At 38.8% G+C, this 27,609-nt stretch overlaps 1 protein-coding gene across 3 annotated transcripts in view; it reads left to right on the top strand.

Annotated features, from left to right (window-relative positions):
• The window catches only part of NETO1 (neuropilin and tolloid like 1), a 102,669-nt gene extending 75,337 nt beyond the window's left edge, over nt 1-27,332 (top strand). Inside the window, exons 7-11 of one of the 3 annotated variants that reach the window (XR_013988766.1) lie at nt 2,546-2,774; nt 16,693-16,806; nt 20,848-21,406; nt 23,539-23,627; nt 26,742-27,332. Coding sequence is in view for 2 of the 3 variants with exons in the window: in XM_081014211.1 (XP_080870337.1) it covers nt 2,546-2,774; nt 16,693-16,806; nt 20,848-21,406; nt 23,553-23,613 (963 nt within the window). In the remaining variant the exon portion in view is untranslated. Of the gene's footprint in view, nt 1-2,545; nt 2,775-16,692; nt 16,807-20,847; nt 21,407-23,538; nt 23,628-26,741 lie in introns of those variants that run through there. The other 2 variants (XM_081014211.1, XM_081014212.1) reach the window with 2 other exon arrangements.
• The last annotated feature ends 277 nt before the right edge of the window (nt 27,333-27,609 follow it).

The following is a 27,609-nucleotide window of genomic DNA, read 5'->3' as shown; positions in this document are numbered from 1 at the left end:
CTTCCTGCTTCAGTGCCAAATTAAGATATTTCTTGATCCAATTTTCCGTTTCTACTCACGGGTACTTGTTTTAAATCCAATTGTCCACAGGAAAAAGTCAGCGCTCTCCGGCAATGGCTGTGCGGCTTCACTCCGTGAAAGTAGCAATCAGTTCGCAGCACCGTGCCGCTCACCCCACTTCACTCCGGAGCCCCAAAATGGGGTTCCCGGTGAGTAGGGGGGGCGCTCCTGGTGCCCTGCCGAACCCCACGTTCCCAGGCTTCCTCCGCCTGGGATTTCTAGCGGGTCCCCACCTTTGCCACGGCGGGAAGACCCAGTTTCCACGGAGCCAGTTCCTCCGGTTGGAGGAACTCCGCCATTCGCCGATGGCGCTAACCCGGAAGTCTCCTGTCCCCCTTGTCTCTCAACCCCCTCATCTTTCTCTTTTGCCTAGCACCTGCTTCTACATTTCCTTACACTGGTATCCTCTCTCAAATATGTGGAAGTCTCATACATTTCATTGGCACACCCCTCTAAATAATCAGAATCAGACACAAGTTATAAGACAGGCTTAGGCAAACTCAGCCCTCCAGATGTTTTGAGACTACAACTCCCATCATCCCTAGCTAACAGGACCAGTGGTCAGGGATGATGGGAGTTGTAGTCCTAAAACATCTGGAGGGTTGAGTTTGCCTATGCGTGATCTATACTCCATAGAAGCAAATGGTCACATTCTCTCCCCCCCTTCTTTTCCTTTCTTTCGTTTTGGTCATACAATTTACTGATTATTCTGGGTCAGTTGGTTCCATGTACATTTACATTTTTTTTATATAAAAAAACACTATACAGATGTGTGACAACTCTGAATAACAGTTAAAACAAATTTGCTAAAACAATATATTGTTTTAAAACTATAATATATAGTTTATTTTACTATAAAATGATACAGTTGAATGCAGGAAATCTGATATTTAATTTGTACAAATTATGTGCATTGTATGTAGGATTGTTTTATAAATTTATTTATTTATTTATTTAAAGGTTGTTGTTGGTTTTTTTTTTTTTTAAAGCTGGCTCTTCAACAACAACAAAAACACACCGAAAGCAGCATGACACAAACATAAAATGGACTGGTAGGGAAGAGGAAATAAGCAAACTCAGGTTCCAGTACTTTGTTACAAGTTCTTCTAATGAGATCTGGGATGGAAACAGTTCAAGGAGAGTAGATACAAAGTTTGCTTGTCTCTCAACTTCATAAGTGTGGCAGCCCTGCAGCCCTTCTCAATAGCCTTCTGCTTGACAGATTGCTTTGAAACTTGGCTTTAAAAATGGTAGAGGGCAGTAAATTTTATTCAGATGCGCTTGTTTGCATAACTCCTGCACTGGTTGTCTATTTTTGAATACAACTCAAGAGTTTTGGTTTTTACCTTCAAGCCGTTTACAGCTTGGGCCTGTGTATCTGGAAGAATGTCTGTTCTTCCCATGTCAAACTGCTTGTGTCAGATCATCAAAAAGGTTGTACTCCACATGCCCCGCCTTCTGAGGTGAGGTGAGTGGAAACTGGAGGGAAGACATTTTTATTGTAGTGCCCTGTTTATGAAATTTCTCTTCTCTTTGCTATCTTTTGATGCTAATCTTTAAAAAACAATAATCTTCCAACCAACACTTTTAAAGTTTTCAGTTTTGGAGCACAATCATATCAATATCTATTCTAAAGTAAGTCCCATTGAATTAAATGGGATTTACTTCCAGGTAAGTGTATGTAAGATTGCAGCTTTAATTGTTTTCACCTGCTGCTTTTAAGTGCTCACCTGTTCAGTCTTATGGTTGCTTACTTGTTATTTCTGTTTTGATTTGTAATTACTTTCTTCTTCTTCTGCGAACTGAATTGGAAACTGTTCATAATATATAAAATGTACAAAATAATTAAGTTATGTCAGTGGTACAGCTTTGATGTTTTACTACATCAGAAATTACAGAGATGTTAACAACAAGGTGCTTTTTAACCCTTTAGAATCCACCCTGCTTGAGGAAATATGAAAGGAAAATCAATGTCTTATTTCCAAAGGATTCCTGGTTCTCAAACATTAGATCTTATACTTTCCCCATAAATAAAGGAATGAAATTGCAATTGTATTCCTGGTTCTTTTTCTCAGAGTGCAAAACCACAATTTTTTAAAAAGTACAGTAAAAAGCTTTTTAGCTTTCTGCTCCAGATTCAGTAATACAGAAAGCCTTCCGTTTTGATTTTTGTTGTTGCCGTTATGGCTGATTCACACATGCAAGTAATTACTTGATGTGACAGTCAGCAGGCGATGATCATGCATGTGCTGACTGTATGCATATTTAGGGGGAGAATAAATAGTCATCCCAATGGAAATTACTTTTTAAAAAATATTGCTCAGTTCCATTAATAATACTGCACTTTCCCCAGAGCATAATCACAACCAGTGTTCAATTACACACCAGTGGATTTTTTTTCTAAAGGGAAATAATGTTGCTGAAATGCCTCTTGTTCCAATGATGGTTTACACTGTCATATTCACTGTTTTTTTTTGTTTCATAGATATATTTACGGTTCTTGGACTATGAAATGCAGAATTCTAATGAATGCAAAAGGAATTTTGTGGCTGTCTATGATGGAAGTAGCTCAGTGGAGGATTTAAAAGCTAAGTTTTGCAGCACTGTTGCTAATGATGTGATGCTGCGCACAGGTCTTGGAGTAATCCGCATGTGGGCAGATGAAGGCAGCCGAAGCAGCCGATTCCAGATGCTCTTCACATCTTTCCAAGAACGTAAGGCTTTATCAGGATGTCAAATGATTCAAGTCTTTTTTTTTTTAAAAAAAAAAACAAACTTAATGGTGCTTCTTTCATACAGAGTGAGCACCCAAACATGAAAAAACCAAGTAGGATTTTTTTAAATATCTAATTCTCCACAGGTACAGTACCTGAACATGAAAGGATCCCCCATATGGCATCAAGGAACCTGGATTTCTACCCTTGATATACACACTTGGTGATACATGCATCAGGTCTTATGGCAAATGAGCCTAGCTGTCAACGTTTCCCCCTTTTTAAGGGAAATTCCCTTATTCCGAATAGGATTCCTCTCAAGAAAAGGGAAAAGTTGACAGCTATGCAGATGAGGAGCCCAGGCATACATCCCAAATCCCCACCCATAGCACATGGGCTTTTCTCTGAGTTTGCAGAATGGAAGGGGAAGACAGGATGGGGATATGAGCAATGGGTGCTATCCTGCCATGTCCATGTTCATGAGCCATAGGGGAAAGACACTGTGGGGATTACTCTGAAGTCACATTCCTCTGAACTGCACCCACTGGATGGGGTGGCTAAAATGAAGTATGGATTTCTAATGCTTATGGTGACCTTTGTAATTTTGAACAAGCTATTAGGCCGCTCTCCTTATTTCCCCATATTATTTATATACTGAGGGTGGTATACAGAGCTTGTGCAAGAAAAAACTTGCAAATATTGTAGAATTATAGTGATGTTAAGCATTATTTGTTGATATCCACACTGATACTGTTATCTTTTCCATAAACGAATCATGCTGCAGATAATTAAGTTATATTTTTGTTTTCATTGTTTAAAGCAGACAGATATTGGCCACAGTATAACACACACTTAAGTCCCCTGAAATCAGTCATCTTAAGTGCAGTTAACACTGTAATGTCATCTCTTTCTAAAATCAGAAATACAAACTTTGTAGACTATTTCAGAAGTAGCTGCCATGTTACAGAAGTAGGCCATGTTTTGTGGTTTATAGACATGCAGTGTAATCTGGTTCATACCTATTCAGGAGTAAGCCATATGGAGTTCAATGGGACTTATTCCCAGGTAAGTGTATATAGGATTTCAGCCCTAATGTTCCATCTATAGCTCATAATACTTAAATTCATAAAACTTAAATTTCATGTGCTTCAAGACTACTGAAGTCAGCTGGGCTGTGCCAAATGTTATAGTGCAAGCATATATATGTCTGCTAGGAAGTGAATCTTAATTTTCAGTTATCTTACTCCTAGCCAGTAAGTGTGTAAAGGAGTTTAGCCTTATTGTGCAATCCTATATGTTTACGCAGAAGTGTATCCTACCGAGTTCAAATGGGCTTACTTCCAGGTAAATGAGCACAGAATTGTACACATTTACTGTGCAGGGAGCTCCACTGAACTCAATGGGACTTACTTCAAAGTAAACATGCACAGGATTCACTGTTAATCAACTTCTTCAAGCTAACCTAATTGTGGATCAACTTAACATAAAATAAAATCTCATTTCCCCAACATCCCTGGGTAACGTTTCAAAGAATTTGATAATTAAAATCTGGGATGAATGTAAGCTGCTCCCAGAGCAAAGCAGGAAGAGCGATTGGAGGGGGAAAAAATCCTTCTATACCATCTGATTCACTTAAAGAGACTATTTTAAGACTAGTGGGATCTAAGGCGGAGTTAGGCTGTAAAATTTCCATAATGCGTTGGTTCATGCAATAGCCCTGAATAAGGATGAAATGCATTTCAGTTTATTTTATTGAATAATTTCAAGTTATGTTTGTAATAGTTTATATTTGCGATATAAAATAATTTCACAGTGCCAGATTTATATTCTTTAAATTTGCATTAGCTGGGTATTTAGATCCTAGTTGGTAATTAGCTTGTCGCTGTTGGGACTTATTTACTTTTTGCTCAGGTTAGGCCAAGAGAAAGTGAGTGGCCCAAGGTCATCCAGTGAGTTTTGTGCCAGTAGAGATTCAGTGCTAGTGCAATTTATATAGATAGTTACAATTAAAGCAAAATATTATGCTTAATAGAATAGAATACCTTTATTGTCAATGTACAACCTGTGTACAATGAAATTAACCGAGCCTCCCTCCCTCCCCAAACACTCAATCTCATTGCACTCTGTGTGCTTGTTGCACAACACACCAACCCCGAAAGTCAGTTGCACTGTATTATTTTCCATTCAGCAGCCTAACAGCCCACGGATAGCAACTGTTTTTTAGCCTGTTGGTACAACTGATTATACTTCTATATCTCCTGCCCGAAGGTAGAATATTAAAGAGGTGCTGGCCGGGGTGTGAATTGTTCCTGAGAATTTTTCTTGCTCTCCTAAGGCAACGATCCCTTGCAATGTCATCTAGCGGGCTCAGGGGACAGCCCATGATATCACCACCCGTTCACCACCCTCTGTAAAGACTTTCTGTCTGTGGCTGTGAAGCCAACGTACCACACTGTGAAACAATATGAGAGGACACTTTCTATTGTGGACAGGTAGAAGGAGGTCATCAATTGTGGTTTAATATTGTTCTTTCGCAAGACCCTGAGGAAATGGAGTCACTGTTGGGCCTTCTAACCACCTGAGTTACATTGTTTTTCCAAGTGAGGTCCCAAGAATTTAAAGGAAGAGACTCTTTCCACACAAGCCCCTCCTGATATGCAACAGGGCTAGTTCCCCTCTCTTCCTTCAAAAGTCCAACACCATATCCTTTGTCTTGCTAATATTTAAGTGCAAGTTATTCTTTAAGCACCATGTAGATAGTTTTTGAACCTCCTCCTGTACGCTGATTCATCTCCACCTGTAATTAGACCCATTATGGTAGTATCATCTGCAAACCTAATAACTACAGTGGATGGATCAGATGAAATACAGTCATATGTATACAACAAGTACAGGTAGGGACTCAGCACACATCCCTGTGGGGTGCCAGTGCTGTGCTTCAGGGAGGTAGATGTAACAGGCCCAATCCTAACTGTTTGTGTCCAATCCCTCAGAAAGTCTTTAATCCATTCACAGAAAGGTCTAGTTCCATCAGCTTTTTGATAAGAATGTCTGGAAGGATGGTATTAAAAGCCGAGCTATAATCAATAAACAGCATTCTAACATAATTCCCCGGTCTCTCTAGATGACTCGCTGCAAGGTGAAAGGCTGTAGCTATGGCATCATCTGTTGACCTATTTCTCCTATGGGCAAACTGATGTTTATCAAAATCTGGAGGAAAACATGTCCTAAGGTTTTGAACGACCAATCTCTTGAAGCATTTCATCACTACAGATGTTAATGCAATAGGTCTGTGGTCCTTTAGGCAGTTAGTTGCTGTTTTCTTTGGCTGCTTTCAAACATGATGGAACACAAGCCGTTTGCAGAGAGATGTTAAAAATCCTTGTCAGGACCCCTGCTAGTTGATCGGCACAGTTTTTTACCGCTATCCCCAGCACCCCATCTGGACCAGCAGCTTTACTGGGATTCACTGCCCTCAATGCAGCTTTCACTTGATGGTCATATAGAATAAGGGGCTGAGGGTTCTCTGAATGAGAAGTGGTAGTCCCAAGGTGCAAATACCAGCAAACTGACTAGCATGAAGCCTACCTGTGTTTAAATAAATGCATAATCATTTGACATGAAATCTCCTCTGGCATTTTGTATGTGACTGAGAGCAAGTCTCTGAAGATACCTGTTTTAGAGCATCATATTCACTAAATTTGGACTGGATATTTATTTATTTTTGAATCTGATGCATCCTGTTGCACAGGAATTGTGTTTCTTCCTGTTCTTGTATGGTGCAGATTGAAAAGTAATTTAAGCTGCTATTCATAAATCAAGCTGGCTTCAGAAATAATACTCTGTATTACTCTGACGCCATTGCTGTTTGTTTATTTCTGTGTTTGAAGCAATCCTGAATATCCAGAATCTGATTCATTTAAATCAAAGGCATCATATTCTGTTACCTTAGAAACAACCCTGACGGCATTGGGGGATTCAGTACTTATGAAAAACTGAAGCGTAAGCACACGGTCACCAGTTCATGCTTGGGATGTAAGTGAGAATATTTTTACAGGGCTTTCAATTTCAAAAAAAGAGCACAGGAATCTTCTTGTTTTCTGCTCTTGAGAGATCCTCTAAGGAATTGCTCCCACCTCAGCTGTATGTTTTGAAACAAATAACATTTTCTTTATATAAATACTTGTCACCAGGTATTATGTATTATTTTGCTGGTTACTAGTCCAGTAGGCACATGCTCTTTTCAGGGCATATGACCATCTTAGCCAAAGTTTACAAGTCACTTGCATTTTGGAGCCATATTGTTACCTGCTTGACTGTGCTTTGTGATAAACCCACAGCATTCAGTTTCCTCGGACCACAGCGAAATCTGTATGTGTATTTTGGCAGATCTGGTCTGAAGGACTTAATGACACCATTAGTTGTTTCTGTGTCAGTTGTACTGAATATTAATTGCAAATGATGTGTGCTAGAAAATAAAGCAGATGACTGATATGCCACCAGGGAGGCTTGCTGTATTAATGAGAGCAAAAGTGTGGGAATTTCTGCTTCCGTAGGCACACAGCATTCTTCAGGGGACTTCAGGGGAGAGACAGAGAGAGAGAGAGAAGGTTTGGACCATTCAGAGCAACAGTAGTGGCAGATGGCATTTCACTGTTCTATCAATTGTCTTCATTAAATGTTGCAGTTTGATAGAGCTCAGATAGACGCAGAGGGAACAGGATGGCAGGGGAAGGCTGTCTTAGCTGCTATTTCAAAACACATTTAACACTCTTTCTTTTAGTAACACCCCAAAACTGTAGTTACATCTGGAGAAATAAGCCCCAGGTACTCTTTAACACTCAGTGCTTCATTTGTTATCCAAATGGCCTGAAGAACTGCTTACCAAAAGTTGAATCGGGACTCAAAAATACTCACTAAAGTGTTGCTAGCAGCAGGGTTTGTTTGTGGGTGGGATGCCATGCGGGGAGAAGGGATAAAAACGCTCCAGTCACAGTAGCTCCCTTAGGAGTATGACTGGTGCTGATATTGTTATCATTTTGACACCAAGTTAAAATCTGTTTTCCTGTGCATTCAAAGGGCTTTTAAGTTGGTGATAGTTTAGCTCATGGTGCTGCTTTAACTGCCTTTTTTTGTCTTTGATTATTTGTTTAATAGCTGGTCATCATATGATGCTTATCTCATGCTCTGAACTCCACTCTGGTGTCTGTAGAAATGTAGGGTTGGCTATAAATATTTCAAGAAAAAAGAAAAAAAAGGGGGGGGGAGCTTAAAACCTAAAGGATACATGTCAGCCCAGATGGTTTTAGAATTCATATCCTCCTTCCTTTTTGTTTCTCAGCATTTCTGTTGATCACTAAATGGAGGAAGACATCTTCAGTGCATAGTGTAGGACTCTAGAACTTTCCCTTTTTCCATGGACCAAGAAAAGCCTCTGTGGTCGTTTCCTCCTTCAACTTTCATGGAAATGAAGCAACACTGAAGCAGTATGGAAGGACACAAGTATTGAGGAATGCAGGATATGGGACATAGGCAGTGGCCAGGAATATATTTACAGGTGTAGCCAGGGAAGGGTGCACACCTGTCTGAATGGACATCTGTGTCTGTGGATGAATGCCTGTATTTTTGAACTGCTGTTGACATATGTGAATGGTAATGGTAATAAGGAATATCTGCTTTGATATGTGTCTGCAAATGAGTGTTAAAGGACAAAATGGTTTTGTAGCTGGGCCAGAGCCCTATCACCACTCCATATTTTCACAAGTATAATCGGCTATATCCAGTGTTTTTAATGCAGGTACGTGGGGGTACGCATACCCCTAAATATTTTGTGATTCTAAGTTTGGCCTCATTGAGGGTCAGTATTTCAATATGAGTAGGAAAATGAGAGTACCCCTAAACATTTCTTTTTTTAGAAAAAAAAAGAAGCACTGGCTATATCAAATCTGGCTCCAACCAACAGTACCCTTTAACACAATACGTAAATGTCACACACAAAAAGTAAAGATAGCTATGATGAGGCATAAGAAACATTCCAAAATCCAAAGTAGGGCAGTATCTTTATTAGGCCAACCAGAATGTCACAAAATAGGGTGCAAGCTTACAGGTTCTCTTAAATTCTCCATCAGGCTGGGTGGTAAACAAAGCAAGAGGAGGAAGTGGGGTATATAGACTATTGGTAAAATCATGGGTCTGCATGTTGTGCGAATAATAACAGTCTGCAAACTGCAAAATTGTTTATCTTGTGGTGAAATGCATGGATTCCATGTGTTTTTGGAAAGAGACTTAGAATTATTGAATCATAGAATTGTAGAGTTGGAAGGGGACCCAGAAGACCATTTAGTTCAGTGTGAATTCTCCCTTCATACATTATAAAGGAAGCATTGCCAGAGGATGCACAGTTCACTCATATAGCTCCTGCTGATGATACTACGCAACATCAGTTTCTGTCACCAATTTTAATGTTCCAAGCGCTATCTAATCCATTTAACTAAACTTACCATTTCCATGGACTTAGGACGTTCTACATGTGAAAAACTTTGATGAATTATTTGAAACATTTGTTCCCACTACCTGAAATCAAAACCTATGGTAAAAGGTAAAAAGGTAAAGGACCCCTGGATGGTTAAGTCCAGTCAAAGGCAACTATGGGGTACGATGCCCATCTTGCTTCAGGCCAAGGGAGCTGACACTTGGCCACAGACAGCTTTCCAGGTCATGTGGCCAGCATGACTAAACTGCTGCTGGTGCATGGAAACACCATTTACCTTCCTGCCGCAGTGGTACCTATTTATCAACTTTCACTGGCATGCTTTTGAACTGCTATGTTGACAGAAGCTGGGACAGAGCAAGGCGAGCTCACCCTGCCACATGGATTCGAACCACCGACCTTCTGATCGGCAAGCCCAAGAGGCTCAGTGGTTTAGACCACAGTGCCACCCACATCCCTGATTGAAATCTGAGAAGTAAAGAGAAGAGGAATGAGGTGACATGCCTCTTTAAATTATGACACTTCAAAATTGTTCTCAAAAATATTATAGTTGTTTCCACCCCCCCCACTTTCTTCTTCCCTTTGTCTGTTTTTCAGTCTGATTAATGACAGACATGCTACATCCGCAGCTCCCCCAAAGCGCTTAACTTCTGAGCACAAACACCTACACTTAAATCTAAAGGAAAATTATTACATTGGTGGCATGGGGATCAGAGGAAATCCCTTTATTAGCACCACAGAACAGACATCCATTCTATTACCTTTGACAGCTGGTTAGCAGTAGTCAGTCTCTTGATACCTATCATTTGAACAGTATTTGACCTTCTTGCCACTTAGAAGAATTGCCTTAAGCTCACTCTTATCTGGAAGCCTAATTTCTTCAGCCATTTATATATATATATAAAATTTGGCGTAACTCTTAAGTTCTCACAGTTTTGCTATCACTAAGAAAATCCAATGCATGCTGAACTTGGAACATTGTTAGCTTCTGTGTCCTTTGTTTCCAGTGTACTATTCATTTTGGAAGAAGCAACTTTATAAACAGAGGATGCCGTTAATTCTTGTTCTTGATGTTAATGGAAAAAACAAAATAATGATGATCTTTTTTAAGCTGAGCGCATCAAAATGGGATAATTACCAGGAACCAAGAATGTTTCAGAGCCTCTTCAGGTATACTTTATTTGCATCCTTCTATAATATCATAGGAAGAGGAACTTGTTAATCTCCTCCATGGAGAAAGATGCCTGAGCTTCCACTTCACACAGTGACCACAGAAGTGTGGAAGGAAAATGCGTAGCACAACTCATGTGCACATCATCTGCATAATGTGAAATCCCAAGAAGGAATTTGATCAAGTTCCTACTATGAACTATTGAGGGTTCTTGTTTTATATGGCTCTAGAACTCTTTTATACCCCTTTAATTCTCTAGCAGCATGAGTTCTTCAGTTATGATCATATTGTGGAAAGGATCATCCAAAGCATTCATTGCTAAAGCAGCAACTCCATGAGTACAATTAACACTAATTTATTTTAAGAATCAAGGACATCACCATTTTCACACACAATTTGTGAGAAAAAGAGAAAGGAAATTTGAAGTCCATTCAAATTATGAGGTCACATTTGAAGTCATTTAGTCCAACCAATTGCTGATGCAGGAAATCCACCACTGCTGTATCCCTGATAGGTGGCTATGTGCTTAAAAGCCTCTAACAAAACCACCACCTTCTGTGGCAGTCTGATTTACTGCCAATCTGTCTTGGTCCAGCAGTTTGGGAGGAAGTTCTTTGTTTGCTCATGTATTTGGTGAGTTGTCAGAAATAAAGCCCTGCAAATATTTGAAGACTATTACATACTCATAGGGCTGAAACCAGAAATAGAAAGAGAGGGAAACTCCAGTGGACTTGTGCAGTGGACTTTCCTGGCTCCTCATTTTCCTGCATTGTCAAAAAACATTCCCAAGGGTCAAGGGAACTGCTGGGAAAGTGAGTGATGGGGCATGGGGAGCTGCATTGGAGCAGAGAAACTGGAGTAGAAGTTCCATTCTGATCTTGCAAGATGTATCTTGATCCAATTTTGGATCAAATACAACAATGTATTTTATGCATGCTAATTGAAAAATATTTGGTAATGAATTATTGTAGCGAGGGGGACATACGTTAGAAACTCAGAAATAAGTATTTGGACACCCTTTCCCTGTATAGTGCCCCTCCCATATATTTTGAACTACAGCTTCCATCGGCCTCAACCAGCTGGGGCACCAGTTTGAGGAAAGTTGCAGTACGGCATGCTCTTCAAAGAGTGACTGTGCAGATATAATGCTGATTTTGATTAGGCTTCGATATAACTTCTGAAAACAGAATTACAGTTCATTGTTTGCTGTATTGTTCTATATGAATTGAATAGGTTCCAGGAAACACCTTTATTAAATTGGAATTTCACTGCATTAACTTACATTTTATAACATTATTCTGTTCTATGAAAAGATTTCTTCTGCACAGGGAACAAGATTGAAATTCAAAAGCACCTAGATAAATTAGAAGGCTGGGCAGAAAATGAAATAATAATTCAAGGAAGACAAGTATAAATGACTACATACTAGGAAGGAAATGTATAAAAGTATAAGCCCTAGCACCCCATAAGGATGACCTAAATCTGAACCTCCCATTACTCTGTTTGATACTATTGATGATTGTTATTCTCTCCAAGTCAAATTATAAGAACAAACCAGAATCTTTGTTAAAGAATATGGCATAGATAACAATCAAGGGAGTATAAAAGATACAGGTATTCATGTTATGGAGGAGAAACGAGACATCTCTTCAGCTGTAGCTGCTCTTTATTTCCATAAATAGTCAACCACCTACAGAGGTGGATTTAGGAGAGTGCAACTGGTTTGGTTGCACTTGGTGCAGAGCCCTGGGGATGCTGCAGGGGGTGCTTCAACAATATACAATGGAAGGTGTATATTGGCATTGCACAAGACATCACTGAAATTTGAGACCCCAAGGTCTGCCACTGCCACCTACCACCATTCCCCTACTCTTCTCCTACATTTCCAGTGTTGGCTTCATAACATCGTGTTACCTGAAAATTTTGCCTTTCCCTTTCCACTGCATTAAGTGAGGCCCACTTAGTTTTGCTGTGCCCTAATAGTTATCTGTTTGTGGCAACATGGAGGCAGGCTGGTGGTGCCAGTGTTGTGAAATGCCCTCTCTGCTGAGATATTAAAGGGTTCATCCATATTGGCATTCTGTTGGCTTTTGAAAGGCACAGCATTCTCTTCAGCTTCTTGATCCAACTCTTTTAATTACTTTTTAAGTGTTTGGTTTTTATGCTTTTTAATGGGCTTGTTTCATTGTACATTTTAAATGTGGGGTTTTTTTTAGATCTGGTGTAAATATAAGGGCAGTTTCAGTACTGGTCAAAAAGGGTAGCAGCTTTGGAGCTGAAGTTTATTAGTGTGAAACACTGAAGGACTTAGGCAGAAGCCTCAAGGGAATCAGGAGAAAGAGTGGAGGTTGATAGCTGAAGGGAAGCTGAAGATCCAACATAGGATCTGATAAATCTGGGGCAAAGAGCTGAACGACATGTGTCAAGTAGTGAGCAAGGCTCTGTGCAGCTGGTTGTTGGGAACCTGAGGCAATAGTTGTTGCTGGACCAGTTTGAAAATCATGGCTGCACCTTGAGAGAAGCCTGAAGGACTTCCGAGTGAAGTTGAATAATACATACAAAGTCCTCCTAGTTTTGTGACTTGTATGTTTCCTGGGGAAGGAGAGTGATAGGGTGATTAGCAAGGACTTGGTTAGGGGGTGAAATTGAAATTGTGCATAGCTACCTTCTAACAAGGACAGTAACACTATTATGCAGTGCTGTTGTTCAGAGTAATAGTAACTGAGTGAAAATATAAGGCTTTTGAATTGTATACTGTGGAGAAAAAATGAGGAGGGAAATATAAAAATTGAAAGGTAAATGTTTTATTTTTAAAAGTGGAAGTTAGCAGTAATAAAAATTGTGTGTGTGTGTGTGTGAAACTGATATCAACAATGTATTTGTGACTGATGGGGAAAAACACAAATAGGTCATCAAGGTGGCTATGCAGTGGTTAACAGGATCCAGACCTGGAACACCACTCATATTTTTAATCACTGTCCATAGGGAGAGATTTAAAAAGAAACAGCTGTGGGCAAAGGCTGCTGTTTTTCTTTCAACGGGATGATCAGATTAATTCGTATCCTAAGGGCTAAATTACAATTTTGGATCCTCTAGAGTAAGTTTGCCACCTTGTGTCTGATGTTTGCAACAGAACATAATAAGAACTACTGTACTGGATTAAACCACAGTAATGTCTAATCTACTCTTTTCTCTCTAGTAGTGTTGAGCAAGAAGCCCCTGGGAAACTCACAAACCATCATCTGTGGTTTGTAGCCAACATCTGCTAATCAAAGCTATCCCACCTCTGAACATAACCCTCTAATTCCCATTTGCTTGCCTTTATCACCTAATTGAAAAGCTTCCACTCTTTAGCTTTTATTTAGAAAAAAAAGTTCATTCTCTATAATAATTCTCTTTACTCTCTTTGAATTGAGATGAGCAACAACTGTGATACAATATTAGAAATGTAATTGTGTGGTATATAATGATACCTAAATTCCTTTCCTAATAACTCCTAGTGCTGAATCAAAATTCAGGAATTGGGGAAAAAAGAAAAAAAGAAATTACCTTTTCAGCATCCTTCCCATTATTTATTTCTATTTAGTTTGTTTATTACAACTACATAGAAGTTCCATAATGGAGGTTCTCTAGCCAGCTCACAAAGCAAATAAGCAAACCACATTAAAGTACACAATTGAACAATGTAAACTATGGCAAATTTATTTTATAAGTAGATAAAACAAAATTGAAGCTACTTATGTACAGGAACTGCATGATCATGCCATAATTTATTGCAGAGGCTTTCTCTGTCCAATAAAAAAATGATTTGCCTGAACTATACATTATCTACAATCACATGGTACATAAATTTAATTGACATTGAGGAATCGTGCAAAATGTGAGCAATTTCACAAAACATGAAAGCATGATACTGATTATGGTCCCAATATCTTTGTTGTACATCATCACAAGTAAATTTAGTCCCAAAAGCAAATAGGTGAAAGTAGGGGTTTGGTCTTAGTTGAGAATGGAAAAACTTTAAAAAAATTATTTCAGTTTCTCATTTTTCCAATCTTAAATTCAGTTCTTTTCTGCAGGAATTTGTGATGATGGTGATGATGATGAATTTTTAAAACTTCATTAATTTTCTGCATTGTAGTGTGAATTTCTTCTAATAAACCCTTTCAGATGCAGTTTTGACTAGTGTGCACATATTTGCAAACAATTTCTCTTAATATAATGCATTTCCCCCCTATTTCTGACATGAATATATTAATCTTATGCACATTTCCCACCAATATAGGAATTTTTGTAAACATTGGTTGGTTGGATAATTGCATCCCAAATTTTGGATAAAAGCATTCAATTATATATTTTTTTTAAAAGATTCTAATTATTTGTCCTTGTGCTGCCTGTGGAAATGATAGCCAGTATTACTGTACAATCTAACTCTGTGAAGAGAAAAATGGATTGTCATTCTGAAGGTATAACCTTAACTTAGATCTGGGAACTTTCTATTGCTGAACAATCTCCACTGGGTTGTAAAATTCTCATTGAGGACACTGGATTTCCCTGTGAAGACTGAAATGAAGTATATGGCCTCCAGTAACACTTTCATCTTGGGGCTTTAGTAATATTAGCAACTTGATTCTACCAGTTTGTGAGCCTTAGGCAACTATGCTTTGCCTTCTGCTCAGGGACTGTGAAAATCTTTGTTCCTGCAATATCAGAAGGGCAAACATTTATTGTAGCTGTACTTATTATAAAATATATGTGCTTGAACATGCCACTAAAGGACTCCTTATGACGAGCTATTCAACTCTGTTAGTTCATTGACCCCAATTTTTTCCTACAAGCATTGCATCCTACTGAGGTCAATGGTGAAACTTACTGCTTTGAATTCCATAAAAGCCTTATTATTACCCCTTCTCTCCCATACACACATATTCATAAAGCCAGCTGGCCATTATAAGAACTACAGTTTAAGAACTGGTGCTGGAATTTGATTTTCCCCACCTCTTCCTTTCCTGTTCCTTCTCCCTTGTGCGTCATGTTTTTTAGATTGTAAGCCTGAGGGCAGGAACTGTTTTAAACTCATAGAATTTCAGAGTTGGAAGGGACCCCAAGGGTCATGCAGTCCAACCCCACTGGAGGTATCACTTTTCACTTTGACCTAAACTCATACCAGTATATATTCTTTGTGCATGTGAAGGTGGTCTTAGTCTGTTGCAGCAAAAAGAGAATAGATAATGATGATTAATTGATTTATTTATACCCCGCAGCTTACAGTTAAAAATAAGAGCAGCTGAAAACATAGAAAAATAATAATTAAAAAACAATTAAACATTGCTAAAAAAATAATAACACAGTGATTCAAATGTTTAGACTCTATGCACAGGAATACAGCACACAGGGCACAGATCTCCTTCTCTGACTGTGAACTCCATCGTAGGCTCAGGTTGTATACATCTATAAATAAACCATATATCATAAAGACACCACAGTCTCTACTGTGCCTCATTCCATAAGGAAACATGAACCCTGGGTAAGTTTCTGGAACCTCATACCGCTTGGAGATTGGCGTGGCGTGCAGCCATTTGAATGGACAAATATTGAAACTAGTTAGACACTTGAATGGAGTCTGAAAGCAGCCAGTGTTTCTACATGTCCTTGTTTGATCTGGGCATTCACTCCTGCATTCCAAGGTCCTGTACTCATGAAGCCTGGCTGCTATGTACCGAACTCATGACTTCGAGTTCTGTAACTGTGAACCTTTGCAATTCATTTTGGCATTTAATGTGAGTTGTTAGGACCATGAATTGTATATTATGAAATGGATTTTGTGCTAAGAAATTCTGAAGTCTATATAAAGGATACAAAGTAAGTAAATCTGCATTACTTGTTCTTTCATATTTTCTGTTTCTGCTAATCATGGTAAAGAGTTTTTTATGTAGATGTTTTGCTTATGCTGGTCTATGACCGTAATAAAGGACTTGACTTGTAAAGAGTTACAGAGGACAGAGTGAAGCCACTATATTTGAACTCTCTCTCTATTTGGGACCCTTTATGTTCTGTGGGATTACACTAGAATTATCTACACACTTTCAAGCCTCTATTTACAATTACATGGGCTAAACACCTTTAAAAAAAGAGTTGGAAAATCCAGGTTCTGCTTTACGGTGTGTTGGATTATATGACATCTTTATTGGTATTGAATGGGAGGCTGAAAATACTCTATGAGTCCTACTGATGTGTCTTTTCTTCCTTTTTTTTAGCCCCCTGTGAAGCCAACACATTCTTTTGCCATAGTAACATGTGTATTAATAATACATTGGTCTGCAATGGACTCCAGAACTGTGTGTATCCATGGGATGAAAACCACTGCAAAGGTAATGCATAAGTATAGGGACATGGAATTAGAAAGATGCTACTTTGTGCTCATTAGTGCCATGTTTTCTTTGCTATCAAGTGGAAGTTGACTGTGATGAATGTATGCCACTATTAAATGGGTCCTGCCAATCAAACTCATGATAGTGATGGGATTCAGGTAAACAGTTGATAGATAAAGATTGTATAGCTATATAGAACAAAGCCAGAACAGGGATTGATAAATGTAGAGCAACGGGGAAGCTTTAACACAGTAGTGACAGAAAAAGATGCACAATTATTTGCTTCATGCATCTTCTTTCCATTCTGTCTGAATGAGCTCATGTATTTCAGATACACATTTCCTATCACAGGCTGGACCTAGACACATCAGAAAAGCGTGTTGTAAACATCAAAGTGGGAAATCATGTTGGAGAAAGATGGGACTTCACAGTGCCATCTGGTGTCACAGTGTAATAACGCATATAAAACGCTTTTTCTTCCTAATGTAGCTGAGTCTATGGTGTCTGTCCCTTTCAACACGTAGAACCCCTCCACACAATTCACACGTGATGCAGACTAAACAGACTTGTCGCATAAATTGCCTTCTCCTTTTGAAAAGTGGTGCTGATGATGTTACCAAGTCTTCATGAAATGGTTCTAAGACCTTGAAACTAATCTGTAGCTGCAGCAATAGCAGCAGCAGCCTACTGTGTCATGGAGATACATTTTCAAATATCATGCTGATCACAAGTAAAGGTGCCTGCCAGCAAGTCAGCAGCTATCAATATTTGCTCTAAAAATGCATTTCATTTCAGAGCCGTGTCTCCTAGGGATATCAAGCTGAATTAAAAGTTGAAACATATTCACAGCATGCCATGAAATGCTGTGTAAATGAATGCCTTGTTCTTGAAAAGTGGCAAACATCACCAGCTTATTTCTTCTTTAATTAGGAAGTATAGTACGGAGGCGGGGAGGTTAACTACCCCATTAGGGAATGTATGAATTCTGTATCCTGTTTTTATTTCCCCTTCAGATATATTCGCTCTGTAACTGGTAGCTCTTAGGACTGGGTTTAGGAGGCATTAGCAGTCAGGTGTAATTAGGAACTCATTGTGTGCAGGTCCCAGACATATGAAAGCCTATGTCTTTTCAGACGTAGTGCCACATGCATAGTTGTTAGAATCAGGAACATGATATTTTGGCAGGACCAGTAGGCATGGCCCTCCCATGGAATGCCCTCCCATCAGCTGTCAAAGAAATAAACAACTATGTGACGTTTAGAAGACATCTGAAGGCAGCCCTGTTTAGAGAAGTTTTTAATGATTGATGTTTTAATGTATTTTTAATCTTTTGTTGGAAGCCACCCAGAGTGGCTGGGGAAACCATCTCCAAGCATTTATCCATCTCCAAGCATTTAGTATGTACATGGAGATAAATCTCTGCGTGAACCTTATGTGCTGGCCTGATATTTTCACTGTGTGAGTAAGGATATAAAGGACAGATCAAACAGGGAATCACATACCTGGCTGTTAAAATGGCTTCCTTCAATGAAAAGGGATTCATGGCATACTGTCTGCTAAGCCAAAGTGTATGTATGTAAGTTTTTCAGTCCGGTCTTCATAGTGCCTTTGCACGGTTCAGGACATCTTACAACAATTTAAAATCACAATAGGATATAAAAGTGCATAGTCAAATAAGTAAAAAAATGCAACAGAGGCAGGGACCACAGATAAACAAACCAATGCCTACGTTCAAATTATCATAGAGCTCCTGATAAACCTTTCAGTTTCCGTTTTTTAAAGACCATTCAGGAATACTTCACAATTTTTCTAAAGAGCTAGTTGTAAACCTACTCTGCGCCCTCATCTCCTATCCTTCTGCATCTCCTATCAGTTTGCGCCTTAACTTTCCCCAAGGAAGTAATTTAATTTCCACATACTTTTCTACTTATTTCTGTGTGTTTTGTTTTCTAATATGCTAAGCACATTAAGAGACTTGATTTATCTCTGTTCACAGAACTTAGGGTTGCATTGACTCATATTCCTTAGGCATTCTAGTAATAAATAAATTATAGTAAGGGCCAAATATTGATTTTTTTCCCTTCCTGCAGGGAGAAGAAAGCATCCTGCCACTTTAAGCATTGCTACTTATTTTAAATTGAAAACATTTTTAATGGTATATGATATCACTCTGAATGAATAGAAATCCTTCACCATTTTAGTTTGCTGTGCAAAGAATTGATCTTAAACATAACATTCAACCTTCTGGGCAAACCTTCTGGGCAAAAAATATATTCCTTTGCTGGGCTTTTTAAAAAAAAAAATATAGAGCTGTTATGTCATTCATGGGATGTGACTTATATTTTTCACATTTGATTTAAATCCAGTCATTGATTAAGATTGGTCAATACATGACACTGATTCAGGGAAGAAATTTCGCTATCAATTGGAAACTGTAGCTTAGGGAGCACAAGAAGCTGGCATAAAGCAAGCTGGCACAAGTTGAGCCAATGTAAAGTTGGACCAGATCCAAACCCTGTTCTGGAGCAAGGATATTGACAGCAGAGCCAGCCCAAGCTAGAAGGAAAACAAGCCTTTAAAATATACAGTAGTTTGACTTGCACTACCTTTTCAGCCAGGTCACGTGACTGAGCTGAATTGAGTTAGGCTCCTGCTCAAGTCCTCCCTATATGGTCCTGTCCCCCACCCTCCAAAAATGCCCTTTTAAGGAGAACTTACACTAGTTATAGTCTCTGGGTTCAACCTTTCACATAGAGCTATGAGGTAGACTTGAAAGTTCACTGCTTTTTCCTGGCCAGCATTCCTCTTGGACTGCACTCCTAGTGCTCCCCATATCTTCACACCAGTGGTTCCTCCTCCCATTGAGAGGCACCTGCAACGGTAGTTTCAACAGAAATGTGTCAATGAGTCATTCAGTCTAGTAGACTTCTCAGTTTTGTGGGCAAAACCTCTGTTTTTCTTATAATAAAACTTGGCAGTAGTTTGAAGACAGTTCAGCATATAGTGATAATCACATAGCCAGTGGAGCAGAGCAAGTGCAATTTATGCTACCAGAATGAACAGGCTGAGACAAGAAGCCTGTGAAGATTATCCTTTGGGTCTAGAGCAGTGATGCTATGAAGATCTATATTTATGAAGCTTGGAATGTATGATATAACAAAAAGGTATGCAACGGCTCATAGTAAAAGATTCCCCCCCCCCCTTTACTTGAAATCCTATTTGTAATAATTCTTGCTTTTCCACCTGAGACAGGTGAGTGTTAACTAATACCAGTGATTTCATATATATCAATGTTAGTAGCTGAGATGGTTTTCAAGGATAAGGAAGCATTCCTATTTAAATTACCGCAAGCTGCTGCTAGTTCGCATACTGAAGGTTGTCATCATGCACCCAAAAATATCGCTAATAAGCAACTCACACTAGACAGCAAAGTTACAGCTATAACCAGATTATATTGTCAAACTTAGGGTGCTTCCAGACAGGGGCTTAATAATGTAAATGGATCACTGAGATGGCTTTTTTTTTTTAACTTCTTAGATTCTCAATGGAAAGGGTAAATCTGGATTAAATTGGGAGGATACTTGCTGAAATTTTGATGACAACATCATTTGGATGCTGCAAGAAATTTCCATGCTTGGAAAACACCAAATCCACCAACACTCTCCAAAAAACCACTTGTCTGGAAACACCCTTAGTTATTTTTGTTAGGTCCTTTGAACATTTTGGTAGAGAAAAGCAGGGCAGAAATACTTGAGATAGAAAAATCGAAAGGTTCCTTCCTGTAACTGCACGGTTTCATGTGAATCCCACTATAGAGGTAGATCAATTTTCCAACTGCATGAATTAATTTGGCACTGTGAATCACCTCACCATCAAGATAAAGGATTGTCCTGCCTATTCAACTTTCTGTTCCAGTTAGCCATTCTTATATTAGCTTACAAAGAATCATGATGATAATTGCCAAAAGCAATGTGGCAACTATTTGTTTACAAAGAATATTAATTCTTTCTTTCTTTGTTTTTATGTTTCCCCATCAAACAGAAAAAAGAAAAGCCAACATACTGGACCAGCTTACCAATACCAGTGGGACAATAATTGGGGTGACCTCTTGTATTGTGGTCCTCCTTATCATTATCTCTGTTATAGTACAGATCAAGCAGCCTCGTAAAAAATATGTCCAGAGGAAAGCAGACTTTGATCAAACAGTATTCCAGGAGGTGTTTGAGCCTCCTCACTATGAGTTATGCACTCTTAGAGGGACAGGAGCTTCAGCGGACCTTGCAGACGTTGCAGATGACTTTGAAAATTATCATAAACTGCGGAGATCATCTTCAAAATGCATTCATGACCACCACTGTGGATCACAGTTATCTAGCACTAAGGGCAGCCGTAGTAACCTCAGCACAAGAGATACGCCTATCTTGACAGAAATTCAACCCCAGCCTGTAAAGCCTCTCATACAGCCCATGAACAGAAGAAATATCCTCGTAATGAAGCATAGCTACTCACAAGATGCTGCAGATGCGTGCGAGATAGATGAAATCGAAGAGGTACCAACCACGAGTCACAGGCTATCCAGACATGATAAAGCTGTCCAGCGGTCAGTATCAATAGATTTTTGATGAAGACTATTGTATGAGGACTGGGTTCAAGCCTAACTCTTCCCTCTTTATTTCTCTAATTTATATCGGTTCTTTACTTTCTTTTACTTTCTAAGATACATTCACATAGCTTGTGATGAGCTTATCTGTAGCAATTGCTCTAAAAGGAGTGCTGGGAGTTATCATGCAAACACTGCATGGAAACAGCAAAGGCGGAGAAACTGCTTGCCAAGAATCCAAAGCTGTCCTGGCAAACGTTTATATCCTCAGACACCGACTAGCGGTTGTCACTCTGATCCATGACAGTTTTGCATGGGAACTCCTTCGCAGCCATAGTTGAGAACCAGATCAAAACATGCTGTGTGAATGTGCTTCTTGGACTCTTTCTCGCTCTGCTTGTTTTCACTTCCGGGCCAAATTAGATGTGAAACAGGAAACCCACGTGAAGGATTGCCTATGCAGTTGCAGCTTTGGGATCACACCTAGTGCTGCTGTTCTGCTAGCACATGAGGCTTCTGCTATGAAACTTTTCTCTCCTGTCTGCTACACCCTCAAAATCTCCTCTGAATGGATTGGGGACACTCCAGAGCAGGTTTTCAGGGTCCACGGGGAGAGGAAAGGATGGGGAAGTCCCATTGTACTCAGCACTGGATTCAACCCTTAGCTTTTGTTTTGTTTTGTTTTCCTAATCTGCAGCCCTACACTTCTGGTTTGACAACCAGGGGAGTGGCAATCCGGGAAAGGAAGTTTACTCCTTTCCTTCCTTCATCTTTTCCTGATGACCTTTCCCCCCCATCCTAAAGCAGCTATGAGCTCTGTGATGACAGGAATGGGGGGCATTTGTATCCGTCTCTCCACATCCAGATCTAATAGCTGCCATTTGAGTGGGGGAAAAGGGAGGAAAGGATTAAGCATTCTCCTAATTATGGATCTCTCAGGTCACGCAGTTTGGCCATCTGTTTCTGCCCCTTCTTTCAGCTCATGATAAATAACTCAATCTCCATACTGATGTCAATATTTTTTCATGTTTTAATTTTATTTAAATACAAAACTATAAGAAAATGCAGGTACTTTGACCATACCAAAGACTTTTTCTTTGCTAAAATTAGTTGGGATTTCTTTTAAAAAATCAGTATGCACATGATTACTTTTGTTTATTTCTTATTGCATTTGTATCCTATCTTTTCTTCAAGGAGCTCAAGGTGGTGTACAAAAGTCTCCCCCCCCCCCATTTTATCCTCACAATAACCCTGTGAGGTAGGTTAGGATGAAAGTTAGTGACTAGTACAAGGTCACCCAGTCAGTTTCATGGCTGTGTGGGAATTTGAACCCTAGTCTCTCAGTTCCTAGTACAACACTAACCACTACAGTTTTTCAGTTATATTCAAGAAAACCTGAATTGGATAGTTTTATGAGGAGAAACTCCTTTTCCATGAAACATGGTTTTCTATGTAATAAATGACAATATTTCAAAGTATTACAGTATGATTTCTGTAGCTGACCATAGTACCACTGCTTGTCATATTTATTTGGCATTTAGACCACAGGGTAATTTTTATCGCTTCAGCTTGATATTCTTTTAGACTTGCTTATGGAAAAAAATGTAGTGGAGAAGAATTTTCTGATTCAAGTCTGGCATGATTTCTGTTTTAATGACTAGCACGGAGATTCTTTTACTGTGTATTGCACCTTGAATGCTTGTAAATAAGAATGATTAAAAAATTGCAAGTAAATGCAAAAAGAGAAATACTTATGTTACAACTTATTTGGAAACAGCCAGAACTTTTAAAAATAGATTTGTGTTTCATATGCATGATTTATTTCTCTGTGTTTTAACGTTCTGTCCATGTGCTCCACAATGTTTCATTTTGTACGTCTAAGGCCATGGGGTATCCGAAAACCTCAAAGCATCTTGTCAACTTCAGCCCTGCCAACTTGCAATGGGATGAGTTGATGGGGCACTTTGAGGGTTGACCTTGTTTATGAGCGCATTACTTTTGTCAATCTGCATGCCAGTTTTAAGTGTCTTGGATCAATTTGATCAGGGTTTGTAAAGTATTCTTCATTTAAGAATGTATATGCATATATTTCTTTTTTTTCTATGCAAACATTATTATGTTGAATGAAATAGCCATAACATTCCAGGTTCTGCCTCATTGGGTCTCTAAACAAACATGAATCTGAGTACAACACAACTAGGGTGTAAAAGGCAAACTGAAGGTAAGTGAACAAATATATAGTTCCCAATTCATCATCTCTTGCATTCCATTTGTTTTCTTTGAAAATGTCTAGTAGGTGTATATCATTTGCTGTGTGCCTGTGTGTGTGTGTGCCTGTGTGTGGGGTTGATGTTTTTTCCTTCATTTTCTTTTGCTTTGCTTGAAAATGGTGCTAAGCTTTCAGCATACAAAGAATTTAAAATTATAGGCAGGAAGCTGCTATAACTTAAACAATACATACAATAAATTAAATTGGTACCCTCAATTGCATTAGACCATCCTTGCTAAGTATAATCTGCATCTCAAGCTTGAATTCTAAACAAGTGTTTGGCATGAACATCCCCCTTTATTTAAGAAAATGATTGTGTGAAGTGTTTCAATAGGTAATAACTTCCAGCCTGATCCACGCTGTGGGAGTTCTAAATTTAGGGAGCTCTGAATTTAGATCTGTCAGTATATCTACCCTAGTTGAACCCAATGCTTCCTGAGGAATGTATGGAGAATTTTATCCTCATAGCAGCCCCATAAGGAAATAAGACTGGTGATGTCCTACTCAGGACTGGCTAGCAAATTTCATGGACTGAGTGTGGATTTAAACCAGAGTATTTCCATTTCAAGCTCAGTGCTCTATGCATTTCACCACACTGGCTGTCTGACCATGACAGAGCATATATTTGCAAAGTTGTTGCAGTGAGATCTACAAGTGTCTAATACCCTGAATTGTCTCTTCCCTGCATTACTGTTTTGGATGTGCTATATGCATGGCCCTCAGCTATTGGGAATATGTAGGAAGCAGCAAAATTTTCACTTGATCTCCAGTCTAAACAACAATTTTCTACCTTGAATAACCAACCAGAAAGGAACTGCCAGGGGATAAATTTGTAACTCCCAGCTGGGGATCATGCACAGTGCTTTGTCCCTGCTGTGAGAGCAGCACTGGTACCAGGTCACACTCTGCTGCCAACAGCTGTGAATCAGGCTGTTTGTTTGATGCCACTTAAATGCTTAGTTAAATTAAGATATGAAGACATCTGCTAACTCACTGTATTGTCATTTAGAATTTATGATGTTGGAAAAGGGCTTGGTTAACAGCTTGTAAGAATTTAATCTACTTGTTCCTTTTATATTGATGTGCATTTTCATTTTGCTAGCACTAATTACAGTTTTCTGGAGGGTTTGGACACATGATTTTATTTTTTATTTCCCCCTTAATATCTCTACAGTCAGCATCTATTTGACAGTTTTTTATATACAAAACTATTACTGCCACAACCTAAGGCTTCATATTATTCTGTTGTAGGTGTGGACTGACACAAAAACAACAACTTTTATGCTAGGGAAAACTCCCCATGTTTATTCCTGTTGAGCACACTGACCTTTCCTCTTATTGAAAGGAAACATAATGTTGGTGCATGGGGAAGAAAAATAGGCATAAAAGGATAATTCCTAGATGCCAGGATTCAAGTTTGGGCAAGTATTCCTTGGTGAGAGAACCCCAGCAGAGGTTTAAAAATCACAAAACATACAGCAAAGTGAAGAATGGAATTATAGGCTATTAGACCTTTAAAATATGCCCTTTAAAGTGAGTTCCAAAGTTTCCCTCTTCCCTAGCATTGAAAATGACCACGTTTGGTAAGTTAAAAATGGTTTACTTACAAACTCTCCAAAGTTCAGATTCATATTCTTTTCCATGCAACATTCAGAAAAAGTTGCACAGGCAGTGACACTTGACTTAGTTAATAGAGTGGTGAAAGTTCCTAAATTATTGGTATAGGAACTCAAGAGTGGCTCATGAAAGCCATGCAGTGTGAATTGGAGCCACCAGCTCAAACCTCTTTACACCCTGAGTTCTCGGGTAGACTGGGGGTTGAATAATAGGATTGATTACCAAGTTCCTCCCAAGGTAAGGGAAGTGGATATAGCTGAGTCTGGCAGGACACTTTACTCTATGATATTAACCCCTTCATATATTAATTAGACTTAAGCATGTTGATTATATGAGGCTGGTTATCCCACACATAAGAGCACTAAATAGTCACTGTAAGTATCTGAGCTGCAGTTTGGGTGGTTTTTTTCCCCCAGATGGATGTGTATTCTATGTAGTGAAACACATAGAAACAAAATGTTTAACTATTAGTAAGATATACAAGCTTTTGATTTTTCAGGAGAAGGGAGAAGTCATAAGTCATTCTTTGCTTTATGCATACAAACATTTTGACTACAAAAATTACTTAGCCAGTATTTTCAGGCCTTGAGTGAATGTGGTGGTGGTGGAAAGACAGAATTCTCACTTTGAGTCGACTATTTTTATTCACACCAAAAAATTCCAAATATTTCTTCTTACCTTCTTATAGATAGTTCTATTTTACAGCTATTTTTTTATTCTGGAATTTGGCTCAGATGGAATAGTCTGAGATCTATTTTGACTTGAAAGTGAAGAACTTTTGCACTGCCCTACCAGCCAGTCGAGTTGCTGATCACAATCACTTACCTGTGCTTTGGATTTTGGAGGTCAGACTACTGTTGTACTACTGCGATCACACTTTTTCCAATTACTGGCATACAAAAACAACACCCTAAACGACTTTGTGTCCTGGTGCCACATTTCTACAACATTTCCCTTTTGTCTATTTAAAAGCAGGTCATACAATCAGGCCGCCTGCAGTCTTGTGGACAATGAAGTCAATGAAGCACTTATATGCCTAGCTGTCTTAAAGGTTCTAGTCATTCATCTTAATTATGAGCACATTTATTTGGCAATATAGAGCAGTTAACAAACAGCCCAAGTGTGGATATTCTACATGTGCAGTGAGCCTCTGCTGTGTATGCTCTCACCGCCGCCACCACAAATACTTAGAATATGCAGACATTTGTATGAAAGGGGCTTAAAGATAAAGGTAAAGGGACCCCTGACCATTAGGTCCAGTCGCAACCGACTCTGGGGTTGCAGCGCTCAAAGGGGCTTACATGAGTACAAATTGTTTTTTTTAGAAAAAGAAAGGGAATTAAAGGCACCAAAATAATGTCATTCATTGTGTACTTGTATATTATATGTCCTGTCAAAGACAATTATTCACATTGAACTTGTTATATGTACATTGTTTTCATTATGTAGACTGCTTGGGAATAGTGCGATCCTGGGTGCTTTTGAATATACTACAGTGAATTGTGAAAATGTCGACCCTGGAACTGCAAGCTAGAGATGTTCTGGACTCTGACCAGCTATTCCAATTTCATGAAAAAAACCCCACACATCAGTCAGTAATGAGTAAAATTAATGGATGGCAATAAGACTCTTATTACTATCATTGCTATCATTTATTCTTATTATTGTCATCATCCATTTTCTTTCTTTCTTTATATTTATTTTGTTCTGTTTTGTTACAAAGAAAAGATAACCCAGTTTCAGGAATAAAATGATTAAATCAGGTACTATTTATCCATTCACAATCACTTCAGTAGATATATTTGTTGGATATATAAATCTAACAATATGACTGAACTCAACAACGAGGAACTGATTTGCATGTATGTTGCTGAATATTTGAGTTGGCAAACAACAACAAAAAAATCCCTTTGATGAGATACATTGTAAAAAGCATGCATCCATACTTACTGCTGTTCCTATCCATTTCTTTGTGTCATATGCTTGCTAATTGTAACTTTTTATATAAAGATACATAAAACAATGTATAATAATTTCTTACACTGAGTTTTGTAGTACTCTTTTCTTTTACTGAAACAAATAAGCTTTCAGCAACGTATTCAAAATGGCTTTATATTACAAACACTAGTGAGCTTTCCAACTGAATATACCTCATGCTTCTCCTCTCAAACAGCTGATTGGTGATATGTCAGCTGTGTACAGGGCTATGTGCACACTGACCAGACTAAGAATTAGGTGTGATTCCCCCTCAAACTAGACTGCTTCATTGTGTACATTAGACTCCCAAATGAACTGGGGCAACGGCATATAGAGCTGA

This window comes from Podarcis pityusensis, assembly GCF_964106645.2.
Source record: "Podarcis pityusensis genome assembly, chromosome: 7".
NCBI lineage: Eukaryota > Metazoa > Chordata > Lepidosauria > Squamata > Lacertidae > Podarcis > Podarcis pityusensis.
This window is presented reverse-complemented; position numbering and strand designations above follow the sequence as displayed.